General features: G+C 40.4%; 1 protein-coding gene across 11 annotated transcripts in view; it reads left to right on the forward strand.

Moving 5' to 3' along the window:
- The window catches only part of LOC131986692 (RNA-binding protein Musashi homolog 2), a 273,297-nt gene that overhangs the window by 180,526 nt on the left and 75,837 nt on the right, over window positions 1–16,934 (forward strand). For all 11 annotated transcript variants that reach the window (XM_059351764.1, XM_059351763.1, XM_059351765.1 and 8 more), the window contains exon 8: window positions 16,079–16,161. In XM_059351764.1, the coding sequence (XP_059207747.1) occupies window positions 16,079–16,161 (83 nt within the window). The remainder of the gene's footprint in view (window positions 1–16,078; window positions 16,162–16,934) is intronic.

A 16,934-nucleotide genomic window follows, 5' to 3' on the forward strand; every position in this document is an offset into this window, starting at 1 on the left:
ATTTAAGAAGAACCACTTATTTTAATTTATTTATTTTTACATTTTTTGGCCTTTATTTGTTTGTACAGACAACACCCTGGGCTGTCACATGAGACCCAGACATAATTAACATACCAGTATGTACATTTTTCTAAAATGTATGCAACTTTTGGACGTAAATGACCAATGGTCCAGTCAACTCTGACAGTGGCAGCCCAGTGCACAAGCTGCCCTGACCGCAGATACTCTTAGCTGTGGGTTTACGGCCAGGGACAGAACTGTCTTCCATGCCATTTGTTGTGTCTGACCTTTAAGATGATGAAGCACAGGGAGAGTGACCCCTGGCAGGATTTGTTCAAAGAGCAGCCTCTTGGTAATGGGGGGTCCAGAGCCTGGCAGCATGCTGTGGGATTGATCAGCCCCTTACTCAAAGGCCAAATACAGAAAGCCCAGCCAGAGGAGAAGGCCATGCAGGACGTGGAGCCATCCTATGCTTTGAAGCCCTCTCCAATACCTCAGCTGTTTCCCTGCATGAATAAACATGTCTAACTTCTATCTGGTGAAGCTCTTCTGTCCCTTCCCTCTTCTGTCCTCTTTACTCCTGGATGAGAACAGAAGTCCTGTTGCAGATAGAATGATATGAGCAGAGGTCATAAAATCCTCCTCTCTTTTGTCTCAGTCTTTCCCCTTCTCCGTCTTCTTTCTCGTTCAGCTCGATCCCTCTCTGCCTGCTCCTCGCGTGAATACTTCCTGTGCTCTAGCGTTGTTGCACAGGATTAAATCCACTCATTTAGAGCTTGCATTGCTCCCACAGATGTCAGCTTTGAGATTGAAATGAGCTCCCCTTCTGCAAAGAGGCTGAGTTAAAAGGAAATTTCAGAGAGGGGAACAGAGATGCAAAGTCTTTTCAGCTCCATAAGTGTTGCCAGAGTGTGGCTTAACATGTGTGCGTTTGACCAAGACCTTAAGTGAGTGAGTGTGGATGTACTGTTGATAATCAAGAGCCACACCTATTGGGAAAAAAACATTCTTTGCCATTGTACTTTTGTGTTGTTGCCAGTAATTTTTTTGCTAATTTATCTGAAATCACCCATTAGATGAATGCTTTTGTGGAGCATCACATCACAGTGACCCAGGTTGATGCCATGTACACATAGACATAGTTTTGGGACTATCAATCTTAAGGTCTTGATTTGATTCTATTTTTTTATTTGGAATGTGTTGTTGTTAGACCATGAAGACTTCATTTGTTAAGGTCAACAGATCACTGATTTTATACCCTGAAAACTATCATTTACTATTTATTTTTTTCTTTAAAGGAACACTCCACCGTTTTTTCATATTAAAACATGTTATTCGGGTAAGTAAGACGAGTTGATACAGACCTCTTGCGTCTCAATGCGTGCACTCAATCTGGCGCGCGGAGTTACTTGGCTAGCACTTAGCTTAGCCCAGTTCATTCATTAGGACCCAAACAGATGGACAGTTAGAAGCGACCAAACTCCTCCACGTTTTCCCTATTTAAATACAGCTACACGAGTAGTTAAACGACCAAGTATGGCGACACAAAATAAAACGTGGCGCTTTTCGAAGCGGATAAAAAGGATAACTATAATATATGGCGGAATAGCACTTGGGAGCACTTCGACTCGGCGCAGTAATATCATCACTTCCGCTCCCTCTCACTTCCGTCAGGAGTGATGATATTACTGCGCCGAGTCGAAGTGTTCCTTTAAGAGGTTTGGTATTGATTTAATTTCCAAATTTACGGTCAATTTTTTTGGAATCGCAAATGGAACACCGCTACTGTATACGATATTCAAATGTTTACATTTACTTCACAGCATGTACAGTGAAGTAAATGAATGTTAAGTAATAATATAATGATGTAATCCAGCTAGTACTAGAATAGCAAAGGTGGCTTGAGAAGCTACATGCATTGTTCTGTGTGCAGAGCTGAAGCAAAGATCCTGAGTTCTGGGTGGTCCAGGTCTTGTAAAGCTCATCTGATTCCTCAGCAGTCCAACTCATCCACAGATGGAACATCTCCACAGCCTCCCACAGTTTTGAGAGACATTAGATTTGTTATGACGTCTTAAGGTTGGCCCTTGCTAGTATGCTGATATGAGATCATGACCTTTCTTTGCCCTTCCTCAGGTGTTTCTTTGGATGAGCTCACGCAAAAGAAGAACACAAATCAATGAGATGAATGACTTCAACAAAGACATAAATAAGCAGTGGTTATGGTCGTCTGTGGAGCTTTCTCATCTGTGCTAATCACTGCCCAAAGGCGTTGATGAAAGGATATACTGAAGTTATGAAGACGATGCGCTGTGTTCAGTTTATCGTTTGATTATATAGCCAATTATAGTGCAAGTAAGCAATTAAACCAAGTCTGGATGTTGTGAACAGACTCTCTCTGCAATTGAACTATGCTGCTATACTTTGAGCACCCCGCAGCTCTGATTTTGTGCCAGCGTGTGTGAGTGTGCGAGAGAGAGACGCTTGATGAAAGAGGGGTGTTCATGGAGAAGCGAAGCCTGCCTTGATTACAAGGGTCAATAGCATCAGAATGACATCATCGTGCATTGCTTGATGAGTCCATGATGTCATGATGCAAGCTCTGGTGCATTTGTGTTCTGTAAAGTGTGCACATGTGGAGAATGGGAAAGGCTTTCTGCGCGAACAGTACTCTTCTTCACCGTAAGACCATAAAAGCATCTGTAAAGTAAACACAAGTGGCAGTTCCGCCTCTAAGCATTTGGCTCACTCAATGAAAGCAATCTCTACTAAATGGTAATGGGCCTCTGCAAAGTGGCATCATCAGTGTTCTTCATTTCAGATGAACTGCTACTGTGTCACGCCTTTAAATATACCCCATGCTTAAATACTAATAACAATCTGGCCATACAGGCGATGAGAGGCCTAATTCGCTTAAATCAATTTTACTTTGCAACCCCCTTGCACGTAATTCACTGCTTTAAAGCCTTGTTGTTTGCAGAGGATTATTTTGATTAAATGCTTTTAGTCCCTGAGTGAATTCCCCTGTAGAGGCTCTGGTGGGAGGTGTTGGCATCCACAACATCCTGCCAGGTTTTCTATTCAGACCCAAAAAACTGTTCGTCATGTACAAACTTCTGAGCGAGCTGCTTTTACATGTGTCTGCTTATTATTCCCCCTTTCTGGTTCTCCACTTTCGTCAGGAATGAGAAATGCTAATTAGGTTTAATGAAATTGATATCTATATCAATAGGTCAGAAAACACAAAAGGTGCATATCTGTTTCATTCATTCCATGTCCCACGTTGCTTCACACCTCAAAAGAAATTCATCACACTGCCTCAAAGCCTTTTTGGAAAGGCTCCTGCCCCCACCTCCCACCGCCTCCTCCCTGCATTGGTTGTTACTGTATGTGATAGAAATTGAGACATCTATTAAGCTTGGCCTATTGCTTGGCACAAAAGAGTCTGACATTCTTGAATGAAGAATCCCCTTGTGGTTCAAACCTTTGGATCTCATTACACCCATACTCCATTTGTACTAAAGAAATTCTATCAGTGTGAGCAATTATGTTCAGGTTGGTTTTTCACAATTTTGCACCTCATATTCTATCCACTCGTCTTGCCGACTCGCCGTCTTACCCTGAGCAGTGTTTACCTAACCTCGCTTGTATTTGCCTCTGGCCTCTTCATCTGTAGCTACTTACACTGTGCGCATTCAGCATATGAGATGTGCTGCTTTCTTAGTCCACACAAATGCAATATGTGTTCAGGCAAGTGCAGTGGCATCCTGAAGAGATGGAGGGATAACGGTGGCAAAAGCACAGTTACTCTGCCACTGTCTCAGTGGTCGCCTGTTTTCCTCGCATGACCATTGTCTCCGTTTCTCTGTATGTGTGTGGGAATGTGTTTGTGTTACGGATATTAGCCAACAGAATTGGATTACTGCAGAAGAGAGAACATTAATTTTTCCATCACCTTATCCTGGATAGAGGTCCCTTCATCGATTAGGTTAGGTCCACAGTAACTTTTTTTTTCTTTCACAACACTGTCAAACTAAATTTCACTGATGCCACATTGATGAATTAAACAAACATAAGGGGAGGCTATTTCTAATTTACTCAGTAAACACAAATAATATCTGTTTTATCCGTTTTGTATTGGGTCCCTTGTTTATTATTCATTAACAAAATGCATGTAAATCAAAAATTATAAGTAGTTCAAGATAGGGTTGCAAAGGGGTGGAACATTTCTGGTAAATTTCCTGAAACTTTCCATGGGAAGTTAAGTTAAAAAATATGACATTGCAAGAGATGTATTTGTAAGTGGAACTTTATCAACTTTTAATTACTTTATTGAACATCATTGAACAACAAAAACATGAATGTTGAGTTAGATATTACTCAACCCCAAAATTGGAAAAATGCCCCCCCCCCCCCCCCCCCCCCCCAAAAAAAAATCCCCATAAAGTCCTATTCAACATGTAAATTAATTGAACATGTGATGGAGGAATGCACAGTGCGTGTAGGGGGCGTGGCCTGTGTAGGGGGCGTGGCCTCAGCAGCTCAGTAAGCAGTGTGCTATGTGCATGTAATTAAGGAATAGCAGATATTCAAGTTTACTTGCATGAAATCTGATTGTTTTAATCAATATTATATATATATATATATATATTTCCCAACTATATTTAAGTTCCATGTTAAGGACATGTTAATTTGAAATTACTATTATTATCCCTCCTTCAAGTGCAGTATATTTTACATTTCTTAAGTGCCGTTTTAGTGCTAAATTGCTGTTCCTTGCTCTTATGTTGTAGGGTGGATCCATGGGGCGCAGCTAACCCAATCATGGTCCACTCACTGGGTGTTTTATTGTGAGATTATATAAATATAGAGAGGAAGAAAGTTGCAGAGAGAGAGAGAACGAGAGAGCAGTTTTTCCTTTCTCAAATGGACTGAGCTTATTGGGAACCAGCCCAACTATTCTCATGACCTAATTGTCACAGACAGCAAATATAGTTACTGTATTTTTCCTGTAAAGAGTCATTATTAAGCTGTGTGTTACCAACATGTGTTCCTAGAGCCTGGCCTCACTGTCACATTCTACGTCTCAGGGACCATTATTTGACATGTCTGGGCTATGTAAAATTCATGAACATGTTGTTTTTTTTAAAGCAATACAAAACTCTAATTTCAGGGCAAAGTGCTGCTGCATGGTCATATGTGCATTTTGTTTGTTAATGTAAATTATTTTATATGTTTTCTCTATATTGGAATATTTTACCAATTATTCCTACATATTTCTGTAATGGATGAAGTTACTAGCTATGTAATTACAATTTACTTAATTTTAGCATTATCGATTTATTAATGAAGGAATACATTATTTTATCTTGTTTACAATTTAATTAAAACATTTTTGTTTTTTGCAATTAGTGGCATGCCAGCTCCTGATATGTAATATTTTTGAAGGTTTTGGTGTCACATGTTTGCAGTATATCTTCCGTATGTTGTCTGCAGTGTCGTTGTTATGGGCCAAGGTCAATTGTGCTTATACATGAGAAGTGCTCATTTAATACTCTACTAGCATGGCCATAACCTATTGATACGCATTTTGCTATACTTGTAATGGAATCATTTTTCCGTTGATATACTCATTTTATATTGTATATTTTGAAAAATAATAACCATTATTTTAATATATATATATATATATATATATATATATATATATATATATATATATATACAACATACAGGACTGTGCAAAAGTTTTAGGTGTGAAAAAATGCTGTAAAATATGAATGCTTTCAAAAAATAGAAATTTTTATTCTTATTTTTTTAGACGAAAAACCAGCATTAATAAGGATAAAAATAGAATAAAAGGCCCAAGTACTTAACTACCATTTCTATCATGTATTTTTTGTACAGTAGAGCAGGCACATGATCATATCATCATCATGATGAAGCTGATGAAAAGTCTCTAATGTGGCCTGGCAAGTTTGTTTTCTCACCTCTTTGCTTCATAGAGACACTGGCACCTTTTTAAGGATGCTGTTCAGTCCTCAGGTGAAGTCCAGAGCTGCGTCCGTTTTATAAATGGACAGAGGGTCTCTGACAGGTTTGACCTGCAGGGTGATTTTCCTCCATGTGATGACACAGATAGGCACTTGTGAACACGCTCAGCTCTCCGCCAGCCCACCTTTGGGTGACGCAGCCGAGTGTCCCGATAGCATTTCCTCTGCTTTAATAGTTGCTTCACTTTGCTGTTTTGTCATTCTTCTTTTTCTTCCAGTGAAGTCCTTGTTATCTATACCTCTATAATTCTCCTTGTGTGCAGTTTCACCTTAACCCAAATTGCATTTTTCATATTTATTTAAAGACAATTATCCTTTTTTTTCCTCTTAGATCTCTCTGACTTCTTGATCAAGTGCTCTTTATAGCTTTTTATGTCTTTCTGCTTTTAGCCTGCTGTCTGGGTGCGAATGAGCAAAGGGGTAGTTAGTCACCTTCTCCATGGATAATTACTTCCATTCAATTGTTGCGAGAACAGCTTGTGATCATATAGAAGGGGAGAAATTCACACTTATGGCTATATTGTTTGGCACTAATGAGAGTCTTTTTTGAGTTGGAATGTGTTTCAAAGTATATTGAAGAGGTGGAGAGAGCTGTATTCATTTTGCAAGTACCCCCTCCGTGGTGCTGTTGACAGCCTTTTACCACTGACCCAACTATAACTGGGCATGTTTTCACAACCCAGATTTATGGTGACCAACATGTGTTGAAATCATAATTAGTAATAATATTGGACATGAAACGCTGAATGTTTAAATAAAGGTCTGTAACTAGAACATGACCAAATCAAAGACATGTTACAAGTCCGGTTTACAGTTGTCATATGTAATACAAAGGCTATAAATGTGTGTGTTTGTGTGTTTGTATGGAGATGGGGTGTCTCCTAAACTAGGACAGTAGAAATTGATGGCCAACTCTGAAAGCTGACCTACATAGAGGCACAGACAAACTAGTTCCCTCAGCATGCATGCTGAGCCCAGTTGCTCTGCAGAAAATGCAGAGGAAGCAGCCATATAGTTTGTTAAACATTTAATTAAAGCATACAGTAGATCCATCCAAACAATTTTGCTAGTCTCACATCCTGTTCTTACAGATGGTGGTAGGAGTAGCTACTTGTATAACTGTAGAGTGTAATCTTATCAATTTTTATTGGGTTTCATAACCTGTTTTTGAGTGTTAGAGGTCCGTTCACTGGAATCTGTTTGTTCCTGAAAGGCGTTCATTTAAATCCCACCAGCCTCTCCTGGAGTCTTGTGCTTTAGAGGAGAAAGCTAAAAATAAAATGTTAGAGCGATGCATGGAATATAAGAGTTTAGACGGGTAAAGGTTATGTTTACAGTGCTTTTAATCTGTGTGTCAGCAGGATTTTTGAAAAACTATTAGCGCGGTTTTCATGAAACTTGGTGGAATTGTGTAGTATGGGCCATTTGTGGTGTGTTCATGTGGTGTCAGAACAATGTAAACTAGAAAGTGCTCTCAGTAGAGTGCAGATATCTGCCAGGCATCTAGAATCTCCTGCATTGCTCTGATCAAACCAAACTCCACTAAGAAAACAAGCATTTTCAAAGACAAAGCTGAATGATTCATCCAGGCAACCTTATGTTGACTTCACAAACAGTCTTTTGTCCATTGAAATCAAGCAATGAAAACAAGTGCATAATGCATGAAAGTCGTGCACATCCGGAAACAGTTTACAGCAGGTTCTGAAACAATAGGCAGCAATAATATGAGTAAAGCCTAGCATGCTGCAGCTCCTTTATGTGTAACTTATTAGCACATACACAAACTCTCTACAGTTTAACATCTTTGTTTTGCAAAAATTGAGAGGAATTCAGAAATATAATTTATTGACCAGAGTTAAGAGGAGAGTTTTCTAAGCACAAACGCACTAGGGCACCATAAAATGATCAGGGCCAAGCATTAGCAAAAACATACTGAAATCGAATTACATCAATTTATAATCACATTTGTTCTCTGGCCTCATGCTTTCTTCCATTCTGTTATTAAAAACTCCTTTTGACATTTCTCAGTAATCAGTAATGAGATGTCCTTTAAAATGCCGTTCCAACTAATAAGGTCCAGCTCTTAAAAGCTTCAAAAGCTGCTGATAAATAAACGCCATGTGTGGTAATTGTGTCTCAATCTGAAGCCAGTTCTTCTACCACCTTATGCTTGCTCTTACAGCCACCTACACATAATCATCACTTTCATATGGTCAAATTGAGGGTTGACATACTGCACACTGTGCAAACCAAGTCCAAAGAGAGATTAGCGCTTGTGAAGTCCCAAGGGGGCTATTGCTTTTGTACACCTACACACAGCATTTTAATGTAGCAATTGAAATTTATTCTGCTCAACATACTAAACCTGTCCACTTCCTATTTGACATTGAAACACGTCGAGCGTTCTGGCTGTAACACTACATTACAGTGTTGAGACACAGTTAGCCAAGACTGATGGCTTAATATTAAGACTAACAGGGCTTCAGCAAATGAGTCAGACATTTATTACATAATAAATAAAATGCTCAAGGCAGTGTTCGTTAACATAATTCACTGCGGCCCTAATCTATGCTTTGTATTATTACTTCCCTGGAGAATTACATCGTACATGCATATGCACATGTTTCTTTTTTTTTGTAGTTTCAGTTCTCTTGTTCTTGCATACATATTTTAGTGGTCCATAGAGATGCCCATAGGTGTTTATTCTGTGGATTCATTTTGCTTCTAAACCACAGTATCAAACCAGTACTTTATTGTTTCTAATTTAGCCATATGATCTACGAATTAGGGTTGCACAATTCTGGGAATTTGCAAAGTTTGAAACTTTCCATGGGAATTCACGAGAATTTATGGGAATAAACGGGAATAAACAGGGAATTTACAACATTGAGGGTTGGCCCTCAACAGGGAACTTAAATATAGTTGGGGAAAATATATTTTAGCATAATCTTTACTAAAACAACAAGATTTCATGCAAGGACACTTGAATATCTGCTATTACCCAACCACATGCACAAATCACACTGCTTACTGCAGGGCTGCTGGGGCCACACCCCCTACAGAGACCACGCCCCTATAGTAGCCTTGCCCCATATATAGACCACACCTCTAACGAAGGCCATGCCCCTGCTTAATTCAATGAAAAAAATTGATTGTTCAATAAAATAATTTAAACTTGATAAAGTTCTACATCTAAATAAATCTGTTGAAATGTTGTTTTGATTTTGCATATTTTCCAAAATACGCAGCTTAAGTTCCCATGGAAAGTTTCTGGAAATTTACTAGAAATTTTCCACCCCTTTGCAACCTTACTACAAAGTATCTACTGACCAGTTATTATGCCTTAGTCACTCTTGTAATAATTGACCATAGGGTTCATCAGGGGCTACTTCCATCTATGTAACATGATCAAGTCCGCATAAATAGTAAAGTCCAGATTGATTAAATTGTTGAGTAATGTTTATTGTCAGACGGCGATCTTTGGTGGCCATAATATTTATGACGTGATTAGAGGAAGAAGTAATGTGATGTAGTATAAAGACCAATAAAGTCCACTTGGGGAAGAGGTCAGGGTGGATAGATGGGTCACACAAACACAGGACACAGGAGACCACCACTGTTTTTGTTCTTAGTGAAAAGGTCAATGTTGTGTAATTTTAACTTCTTTAATGGAGTTAACTTTAATGACATGTTTAACATACACCTTGTTGTGATCATTCCCTAAACCTTACCAAGTAGTTTTTTTGCCTAAAAATGACCAAACTTTGTGGGCCATATTTGTGTTTGGAAATAAATTACTTGTGTGGTTTTAGGGGTGGTAGGACATGCCATATCGGTTTTATTGTATAATATTTGAGCAAAAATATGTTGAAAGCATGATTTATTTACTGTAAGCAGGATATACTGCTACTTTGCACATTAAAGTGTTGGTCCGCCAAATGCGTTACCATATGCATGGAAAAGCATGCTTCATATCAAAGCTACAAATTTGGAACGAGTTCCAATTCTGGACCTTGAACACCAAACATATCCCCCAACATAACATAATACATTACAGGGAGGATAAATGTACTGAGGCAAAAACACTAAATGTATTTATCTTGTGATCATGCAGCTAAAACCAACAACATCCCAAATCCTGTCTTCTCAGTGCTCATGGCTCATTCTACTGTACACTTCAGTGATTCATTTTACATCGTCCACTGTCACTTTACTCCCAGATCGCATGCATCACAGCAGTCACATTTATTTGTTTATGTCTTGGTTCACATATCTCTCTCTCTCTGTTTGTCTCTGTATTAACCTACAATAAACAAAACCTGAAATTATCAAATAGCAGGTGGTTTTACACCAGCTATAAGAGCTGATTGGTTGATCCTTAAATATGGCCTGGTTGGCACTTTATGTACTTCTGCATTGATATAAATACGAGTCGTATATTCATTGACATTTTAAAGACATAAGAAGATCTGCCTACCAACATAAGTGCATATTTTATTAGAAATGTAGTGCAATGTCCAGCACTTATTCCGGCTTTGTCCTCCTTCAGCATGTTTGACGATTACACGTTTTCACAAACTAAATCAAATTTCATAGTTTTTCTTTGATCTCACAACTTTCTGAATTATAATTTGTATTAATATATCAATATACTGACACTTCATTGTTGTGTTTCCAGATTTTTTCTTCTTTTTACATTTCTAATCTGCCAGATAATTTTCAGTGCTGCAATGAAGCAAGTATTTTCACATATTTGTTCTTCCTCGATTCTCTTTCTCTGCTATATGTGCCCCGTGCTGTTAGAGAGTTCATGCCGTTAACTGTATTAAACAGGGGATTAACGCCCGGGGCTTTGGGTCTCTAGTAATAGCAGACGGAAATACTGATCAAAGGCCTCTAACTGTGCCGTGGGTGTTGGGACTGCCTCTGTCTGCTTCTCTGCATTACAAGAAGATGGGGCTCGGAGGCTGGGGCACACAGGCAGACAGGCAGTGCAGGAGCTTTCTGGAGACTTCCTCCTGATTGGACAGATGAAGGTTGGACCATGCATAATTAGGGGAGGATTACCAGTCCAAAAGGGGAAGTTATAGAAGGAGAAGTTGTTGCTGCAGGTAGGTTGTACCAATGACCTTGCAGCCGAGTGTACATGAACAGTTTGTGCTTGTGTGTATGTGCAGTGCTCATCATGGGGGGCTCCATTCCATTCCTGCTGTGTCTCAGAGGACACGTCTGACACTTCCTCCAGGTTGCCCCACTTCCCAACTCTGTGTTGACGGAGCCAGTATTCAGAACGTTTCAGCAGCAGGCTCCTCTCATTAGGTGCAGTTTAAGTCAGGAGCAATATACAGCACCTATTGTCAGAGCTTTAGATATAAATGGGTTTTTGGATATTTAAGAGGTTGCAGCAGGAAATAATACATATGCTAAAGCGTCACAGTTTGTGATCATTTCCTGAATTGTTGGGGGTGTTAAATATGCGTGTGTGTGTGTGTGTGTGTGTTGCAATGTATATATTATATAGCATGCAACCCAAAAGTGAGGTTCAACCAGTACTCTATACAAAACTCTATACACAACCCTTAAGTAAAGGTTTTAAAATGTTTACCTTTCTTTAAATTCAGCTCATGCTTTAACATTGACCTAGAAAGGTGTGGATAATAAGCTCCAGGTCTATGCTTAGTATATCACTGACAATACGTATGTGCTTTACACTCGCTCTCATGTACTTATTGCAGTATATTTAGCTGCAGTCATTAGGGAGTTGGGGGATGCCTGCTACCTGCAGCAGTTGTACATTTATATCACCCTTAACTCTGCCTCATTTTCATGCTGTCACAGGCTTACCTGATAATAATACTCCTCCTACAACCACCTCTACATCTACTACCTCATATTTTAGGTCTAATAAACACAGCTAAGAGAAAACTAGTGATGAAAATGTAACCCAGTGATAGTGTTGTTTTAAAAGAATAAAATATCCGTGCTGAGCAGATGGAAGTCATGTCGGGCATCTAAAGACGAAGCAGAAGCACATTTTGTACATTGCTCGTTAACAAAGAGAGTTTAAAACTTAATTTAAGCTGCAACGCCACTTTTCAAGTCGAAGTCAACCGTGCTGCATCAATTTGCAACTTCCTTTTTTATCTGCTTCGGGAAGAATCAGTCTTCTTCCCAGTTTGGAAGGTGCCGGGATGTGCAACAGAAGCAGAGAAACCTGGAATGAGTGTGAAATAAAGACCGAGCATGATGAAGGTGGTAAAAGGCCGTGAAAGTTGGCTCCTTGCCAATTCTGTGGATCGATGAGATGACGCCAAGTCCGGCTCTGGCTAATAAGTGTGAGCATGTGCAGCCAAGAGGCCTCAGCCAGTCACCACACAACACCTATTATCAGCCTTCCTACCAACATATCCAGGGTATTGTTTAAGCTGTGTGTGGGAAGGTTCTTCAGTGTGAGTGTGTTGACACCTCTCTCGTTGTGTCTGTCAGTACTGACAGTCTTTAATAGTCTCGTTGAGGTCAGCCTCCTGCCATGTGTGGATAGTTTGAAGAGAAGGGCCGGGATACATGAAGACAATCTTGCTCTGCTGACACCCTGCAGAAGCAGGATTGGAGAGAGGAATGCTTCTGTTGGTGCTATTTTGTGGCCTGTAATTGTCTGTAAGGTCTGTAAAATAGGATAGTAGAGCAAAAGACTGCACTGTAATGACGGGGCCAGAAGTTCAGACGGTCCACAGGGGACTGACCAAGAAGGCATGTGCTGAGGCAATGAGAGAGAAAAATAGGGATGCTTGTAGTGTGCTTTTTCTATATGTGTACAGGACACATTCCAATAGCAGTCTACACTACACCAAAAATGTCTTTTTGTTCATTTAAACAGATCCAGTCATGGGTGGAAGGGCCCTGCTGGTGGTAGCTGTGGCGGTATGGCTTGGCCCTGACCCCAGTGGATATAATGGTGCAGTGGAAAATGTCCTGTCAGTTGATGGAGGAGCTGCCTGTAGCAGCAGGAAGGAGTGCGGCGACAGGGGCCATGTGTGTTAACCTCCTTCCTTGTCACTTTTTCTGTCTTTCTCCCCACCCCCCTCTCTCCTTTCATCTCCACCTTTTTCTCTTTCCCTTTCCGCCCTCGTTCCCCCCAGACTCCACTCCCTCTACCTACACTCCTCCGTGACAAATTACTCCTGGCGGTTGATTTGTTGGTTGTCAAAAGTGCTCCTTGCGCTGGCATGAAGGTGGGGTGAGCAGGAGAAGTGGATGCAGCCCACCCCCCCTTTTCTGCCTGTCGTCATCACCGGTCCCCTTGTCTCCCCACCCCCCCCCACCTCACCCATGTGTGTGTCGCCATAGCTCAGTGTTGAGATGTCTCAGTGGAAATTGATATTCTGTCTCATAAGATCTCATTAGATTAGATGTTGCCCATGTTTAATCAGCTCACACATTAGGTTTCCAACCCTTCTTTTGACAAGCTTTGAAATGTTCTCGCTTGTGTCAGGAGCAGGAGTGGGGCTTGAGAAGAAGCTTTTGTTATTTATGGAGGAGGAGCTGGAGGAGGAGCAGAAATGCCAGTGAGAGTTTAAGACTTTATGACAAAACTATAGATGCCACTGGAGAGAGATCTGAAAAAAATCTGTATTTTTCTGGATGATTTGGAGACTTATATATCTTAGTACAGTTAATTTTGCCACGTCTGCTTGGGTGTGAATATGAGGACACTTAAGGTGCTAAATATTTACCCAACAAAATGCATACAGTAGTGGTGGAAGATATGGATGAAATATATAGTAGTGTGTATGTGTTACATGTGATTTAAAATGAAATCAGAATGATATGATGGGAAACAGATTTAAGATCCAAACCAAATGGGAGTTGACTTATCCAGTGAATGTCTATATATTCACATTGATTCAAAACTTCTGGGTATCCAGCACTTTCACAAAGCAGTCCTGCTCATTGATTTGCAACATAGCCTTATACAGCCAGAGATACTGAGGGAAGACTCAATATCTATCTTAATATCATAGAGATGCACCAATTAGTTGATAAATATAGACTGCTCTCCCCTCAAAAACATCAATGTAGGTCATATGTAGGTCAAGCTATTTTTATGTATTACAACGTCTGCCGCAATGCATTCACCGCCATCTTGCTCACGCAGTTGTGATTGACGTTAAAATTGTGGTGGATTTCCTGTGTTTGGTTGGAGGTCGGCAGGGGTGGTTGATGGGTCAAACAAACGGCAGGCTTTCACCCAGGAGAGCAGGTTCGTGTCCCGATGAAAACAAAAGTAAAATATTTTTGACCTCAGTTATGTGAATCACGTTTTTGAACGTAACTTGCAGCACACAAGTGACCCTGTAACTACTTCACTTCAAGCATTTACGTACATTTATTTCCTGTCTAAACTGTCTTTTATAACGCCTTACCAAGATGTTTTTGGCTCTAAACTTAGGTCAGTGCTTTTATAACATAAATCCACAGAAACTGCAGGCTATTTTACAACCATACGTGCATGTATAATGGCGTGTTTGCTATTTTTAGAATGCACTGCTGTACGTACGATACGTGTCGTAATGGCTGGTGCTGACACACAACATTTTGGCGATCTTGTTGGATAAATCTATTAGTTGATTGACAGAAAATGAATACACTGATGTGTAATAATTTATTTCTCTAAGCAAAAACATTCTTTGGTTCCAGTTTGGCTCTGTTTGACGTCATTGTATTTGAATATATTTGAGTTTTGGACTGTTGGTTGGACAAACAAGACATTTGGAACGGTCCCCTTGGGCTCTGGGAAAATGTGACGGGCATGTTTTACCCCATTCTGACATTTGATAGAGCAAACAATTGATTGATTAAATAAGAAAATAATCGGCAGATTAATCAAAGATGAAAATGTTAGTTGCAGCCCTGGCTACAGACAGGGGATCTCGTATCTCTCTCTCTCTCTCTCTCTCTCTCTCTCTCTCTCTCTCTCTCTCTCGTCCTTGACCTTGAGATTTGTCCTGTGAAGTGGATGATGACTGTTAGCTGTTAACTGTTAACACATGGATTTTCCTTAACTCGCAACAGTGTTCTCAGCTGTTACGCTCAATCAACAAGTAATGTTTGAACTGTTGTTTCCCATTAGTGTATTTGTACCTTTTCACATTTAGGTGACTATTTTTACTGTATGAGCTGATGCTCCATGACAATAAATTGACGCTGCTGTCTGTGTGTTAGTCAGATGGGATGTTGTCTGTGCTGACAGCAGTTTTAGCTCAATCTGAGGTGATTTTATTTCATCGTGGGGTGTTTGCCATTTTGAAAAGAAACTCATCTCCTTTCAGTCCCACTTGCTGCTTTATTCACTAACTGTTTCTCTTTTGTGCAGTTTCCTCTTTTGCAAAAGTAATAGAATATCAGTTTTCCTTTCAACCCCAGCTATACAGAAGCTAGATTGCTTTGTGCATCACCATCAAAACACAGAGAGGAGCATTGCAATCCACTTGTGTTCAAAAGTCTGAAACCATCTTGTCTCTCTGTCTTTGTGTTAAAAGAGGGGTTAAGCTTTTATCCTATAAATATGGCATGAAAATCCCACTGTCAACGACGCATTCATTCTAAGGCCCGCATTAACATAAAAACGAGGGCTTGTTATACAGTGAGATTTCAATAAAAAGAACACAAAATGCATTTAATGAAATTCAGATGCAGGGCCCTGGCTCCCTGAATCTCATTAAATGAGCTTTGTGCTGTTTTTCCATCTTCTCTTTGTAGAAGAGGTCCTCGAGTGCCCTTAATAATGTGGCAGATTTCATCATATTCCTGATTTAAAGAGGACAATGTCTGTCTTGTTCACTTGTTCTTTTCCATACCCAAGCCAATCTCCACAGATGTACTTGCATAGTTTCTGGATCTGGCTCGTGATAATTTTCCATCTTGTGTTGCGTTTTCTTTTAGTTTCTGAAGTTTTGTTAAGGCTCTTCACTAACCCATTCTCTCCCTCTTTGCCTCCCCTCCCTCCTCTGTTTCTTTCTGCATAGGATTTGGCTTCATAACTTTTGAGAGTGAAGACATCGTCGAGAAAGTCTGTGAAATTCATTTTCATGAAATCAATAACAAAATGGTAAGTCCACTCATTTTTTTTTCAATTCCAGGTGGGTGTTGAAGGATTAATATTTGATTTCTTCTTTTCCCTTCGTATTAATAGCAGAGAGGAGGAGGTGTGTGTGTGCTCATGTTCATATGCACAGGCTAACACACACACACACACACACACAAGCACACACACTCTGTGGGTCTCTGGGTCTCAGGGATGGGAAAGCAGTGGTGTGTACTGCCCACAAACCGTGAAATTGTGTGGCTGAGTTCTGCCTGTCAGGCTGAGGGACGGGAGAGTGGAGCCTGTCCCTCTCTTTCTGAATCCCCTACCACACACACACACACACACACACACACACACAGGTGGAGATGTCCAGGGATGCAACAGGGAAGCTACCAGCAGAGGCAGAGTTCATTAGTTAGGGATTAACACCTTCCACAGAGTCCCAGTGATGCTTGTTTTATTTACACCAGTAAAACGGTCGTCTCTGAGCACCCTGCAGAGTTCAGTAGCAGTTTTCTAAGCCATCATGTCTCTTATGATAATTGACAGGAACTGACTTCAGTGTAGCAAGTGTGACATTAGGTCCTCCTTCACCCAGTTCCACCCTGCAGGCCCCTTGAGAGAACCTGCATCATTTGAGCGCTTCTGTGGATAGTGATTGACTGGAGGGAATACTTGTCTCACCGCCGTTCATTCGGGCCCCCTCTCTTTCTCTCAGTGTGCCTCCACTCTCTCCCAGCCTTTTCCTGAAACTTGACTTGACTGGCTATCTGACTGACAGGACCCAGCGTAGT

This window comes from Centropristis striata, chromosome 15 (assembly GCF_030273125.1).
Source record: "Centropristis striata isolate RG_2023a ecotype Rhode Island chromosome 15, C.striata_1.0, whole genome shotgun sequence".
Classification (NCBI taxonomy): domain Eukaryota; kingdom Metazoa; phylum Chordata; class Actinopteri; order Perciformes; family Serranidae; genus Centropristis; species Centropristis striata.